Raw genomic sequence first — 2072 nt, 5'->3', positions numbered from 1 at the left:
ATTACTTGATAAATTTAATATTTTAGAATTAAAATCAAAAACTTTCTAACTATATTTTTAATACTTGATATTTGTACTGAAATTCATCAATTATTAATTCAAAGATATTATTACTCTTGTTTTAATACTTCGGTATTGATCTATTTTATTTTGTATTATCACCAACAACTTAAATATTAATTAAATTGGGATAAAAGAGTAAAACTTTATATTGATAAATGATAAATTTAATTTAATTGACTCTCCTTATTTTACCCTTATAGGTCATTACAAAAAAATGTATACATGTATACACATGTTCATCCTCGTCCTATACATTTTAGTAACTCCTCAAATAATACCATATGCTGTTGGAGATTATTCTAAAGAGGACATCAATCGTCCAAAACCCGACTTATATTCAGTTAATCACGTTAACAGACTGATGAATATCTTTCCTAGACAACAAATTGATAACAGGAATAGAGGCTTATGGGCGTTACCTTATCCTTTATCCACTTACAATGGCTACGATTTAGAAGGGACTGTGCCACCAGGGCACATGATGAAGCGTGATGGTCCTCCACTGTCCATCGTCAACGCATTAGATGTTCTGAGACAACAGCTAATGTTGGATATGGCAAGACAAAAAATGAGAGAGAATCAAAATAAAATACGTCAAAACGATGAATACTTAAAGAATCTCGGAAAAAGAAGCATTTCCTCTCAGAAAGATGTTTCCAGGTCTATGGATGGTCTGCACAGGTCTTCGTATCTAGATAAAAAGGTAAGTTTATTACATAATTATAAACGGAAAAGTAATATAAATTACAGTGGTGTATCCAGGATTTTCGTAATATGGATGCTGCTGGATTCGGAGGGACCAAGGCACGTACCCCCCATATGTTACTTAAAATTACTTTAATTATGTAATTGAAGTCGTGAGACACGCGTTATTCTATTTTTTATTATTATTTTAAAGTAACAAAATCTAATTGCTTCGGTATTAAAGGGGTACTGCAGCATCATAATCACCCCCTGGATACGTCCCCTATAAATCAAGATTATGTAAAGCCTGTTTCATTTAAGATTTTAATTTAAAATATTAATAAGTCATTTTCTATTTTTTGCTTACTTCGTATTTAATTAATCTCATTGTTATACGTAAAAAATTTTTACTAAAAAGACATTTCCATTAAGAAAACCTTGGTTTTTATTTATTGTATCCTTTTGTCAATCTAGAAAAAAAAATTCGTATCGATCAAACTTAAGTAAAATTCTGTTGTAAATGGAAAATTTTCATTATTGTAGTTTTATTTTCTCTTGCTAAATATTATATAACATCTTTGTAAACAAGTCTATCTTTCACTTTTGTTGTACTATTGAAAAATTTATGATAATGTTCTCAAAACTTTGTTCGAAACTATAACGTGATCAGTTGAAAAAAATGCCTGTACTTAGGCTCAGAAATTTTTATTAAAAAATGCGTAAAGAAAAATATAATAATCAGTAAACGAATATTTTTGCTAATTCTCTTATCACATTTTCATATCTGTATTAAAAATCTGAAGAAATAATTGCAGTCTGAAGTTAACAATTATCTTCAAAATGGTTCCGTAGAGAACGTAATACTATTAATAACAAAATAATAACTTTTATATTAAATATTTTTTATATAAATCCTCAAGATATGTCAATCTTTTCTTTTAGGATTCAAGATTATTCCTTTGCAAGTTATTATGTTTGCCTTGGCATTAACCGTGCTTTTATCCTGATTTAATCTTTTGTTTTTCCTATTTTTATTTTATTGCAAGCTCTTTTAAATCACAAAACAAGCAGTTATAATTTTTTTTGTTTAATTTGTTATATTTTAGCTGTAAGTTCGATGCAATCGAAATTTTTTTCTATCGTCTCCATTGATCTGCAGCATAATCTCATCTTAACTAATGGGTTATCTTAATTTGGGGTTAATTAAAATTTAATTGGTTTAAATTTAATCGTGTATCGTCATTGTTTAACCGCATAATAATCTTAATTTAATTAAAGCATAATAAGCATCATTTTAATTTAATTGTAACATTAAATATTATTTT

The 2072-nt window shown here is 27.6% G+C and overlaps 1 protein-coding gene across 1 annotated transcript; it reads left to right on the top strand.

Annotated features, from left to right (window-relative positions):
• Positions 1-269: 269 nt before the first annotated feature.
• Positions 270-867, top strand: LOC111617551 (the record flags this gene model as incomplete). Its single annotated transcript, XM_023358830.1, has 2 exons — positions 270-766; positions 814-867. Coding segments are annotated over exons 1-2 (543 nt in total), but the record flags the coding sequence as incomplete, so codon positions are not given.
• Between the last annotated feature and the right edge of the window lie 1205 nt (positions 868-2072).

This window comes from Centruroides sculpturatus, unplaced genomic scaffold (assembly GCF_000671375.1).
Source record: "Centruroides sculpturatus isolate CEXI.00-Female unplaced genomic scaffold, Cexi_2.0 scaffold6966, whole genome shotgun sequence".
Taxonomy (NCBI): domain Eukaryota; kingdom Metazoa; phylum Arthropoda; class Arachnida; order Scorpiones; family Buthidae; genus Centruroides; species Centruroides sculpturatus.
Note: the sequence above shows the minus strand (reverse complement) of the source record. Positions and strands in the feature narration are given on the sequence as shown.